At 56.2% G+C, this 1,660-nt stretch overlaps 1 protein-coding gene across 1 annotated transcript in view; it reads right to left on the bottom strand.

The window, feature by feature from the left end:
* Window positions 1-1,660, bottom strand: part of OTOG (otogelin) — an 86,394-nt gene that overhangs the window by 7,075 nt on the left and 77,659 nt on the right. The window contains exons 53-54 of the mRNA XM_010830664.1: window positions 924-1,028; window positions 611-730 (exon numbers count right to left, since the gene is read on the bottom strand). Coding sequence (XP_010828966.1) covers window positions 611-730; window positions 924-1,028 — 225 coding nt within the window. The remainder of the gene's footprint in view (window positions 1-610; window positions 731-923; window positions 1,029-1,660) is intronic.

Raw genomic sequence — 1,660 nt, forward strand, 5'->3', positions numbered from 1 at the left:
AGCTCGGGGAGTTGGTGATGGACAGGGAAGCCTGGCGTGCTGCAGTCCATGGGGTTGCAGAGTCAGACACAACTGAGCAACTGAACTGAACTGAATGTCAGGAACTCTAATAATTCAACTATAGGCCTAAACCCTCCAGGAAATCTTTTCCTTTAGGTGTGTGCAGAATGACAGCTCTCCATGCTAGCACTGCAGGACTGAACAATACATCTGTGTGATGCATGTGTGCAAGTGTGCCTTGGTGTGTGGCATGTGCACTGGCCTGATGAGGTGTTAACGGCCCTGTGGAGTGTGTGGTGCCTGAGGGTGGCTGACTGCCCACGGTGGTGTGTATATGAGTGTGCTGAGAATGTGTGTATGTCTGTGTGCATCTGGATGCGCTCATGTGATGTGTGTGGATGCAGTATGATGGGGTCAGAGCAAAGATACACGGAGAGGTGTGGAGTTAGGGTGGAGTCAAGGTGGCTGGATATGTCCAGGTTCCAGGGAAGACCTCCTTCCACACATCTCCACACCAAAAGACACCCCTGCCCCTACCCGCCACCACCACTAAGACAGCCAGTACCCCTGGCCTCCAGCCATGCTGTAGGGAGACGTGGCTGGCACTGACCTTGGCACACTCGGTCTCGTTGAGCGGCGGGCAGCTGATGGGCGAGCGGACGAGCACGGCACCCAAGGGAGTGCTGCTGCAGTGGTGGCGGGTGCAGTCTGCGATCCAGGACGCCCCGGGCTGGGGGGACAGAGGGGGGTGATGGGGGCTTGGGGACGATGGCCCAAGTGAACCAACAGGGCACAGCTCTGAGGACAGGTGCCACCCAGAACTTGGCACTGCCCAGGACCCCATGTGGACCCAGTCCTGGGAGCTGGTCCTAGGTGTCCCTGCCTGGGACCCCTTCCTAGCTGTGTAGTTAAGGGCGGCATACCAAGAACAGGGAGGTGGTGCCGTTGGGGAAGGTGAAGAGGCAGGACACGTTCCTGCAGGAGCCGCAGCAGGCCGCCAGGTCCCTCGGGTGCTCGTACTCCTGGTTCTGTAGGACGGGGCGGGATGCGATGGGCTCAGCCCCGGGGCCCACCTCCACCCTCCTGAGCTCCCACTCTCTGCTTGTCCCTGAGCCCAGAAACCAGAGGAGGGGCGCTGGAGATGGCTGGGAAGGAAACCCCCAGCCTCTTTCAATGTCGAGTAGGAAGGCCATCGTTATGTACCCTGAACCTCCCTTACAGCCCTTCCTTGACCCAGCCCCAGTGGACCAAGAGACGGCATGGCTGCTAATTAAGGGTGCCAGTATTCATTCCAGATAAACTTTCGTTTGGGACCCAGTTCCTGGGGAAATGTTGACAAACAGCTGGACCTCCCTAAACTTCAGTTTTCTCATCTGAAAAATGGGAATAATTTCATCATCTTTTGCTCGACTAATTCTGATCCAGGCCTTACTAGAAGCCAGTTGCTGTCCTAGGTACTGGGCATATAGAAGCACTCAACAAATGGTAGCAATACAAAGACACAAACCAAGATGACAGGGAATGTGCCAGGCACACGTAGGTGCTTAATAAATGTGTATTTTCTCTGTCAAATGTCCACCCTCACCAGGCCTGCACTCTTGCTATTCCCCTCTGGTTTCGGCACTTTGCACAGGGGGTCTTGGAGGTCCCCCGCCATGCC

Source organism: Bison bison, unplaced genomic scaffold, assembly GCF_000754665.1.
Source record: "Bison bison bison isolate TAMUID 2011002044 unplaced genomic scaffold, Bison_UMD1.0 scf7180017864518, whole genome shotgun sequence".
Lineage (NCBI taxonomy): Eukaryota > Metazoa > Chordata > Mammalia > Artiodactyla > Bovidae > Bison > Bison bison.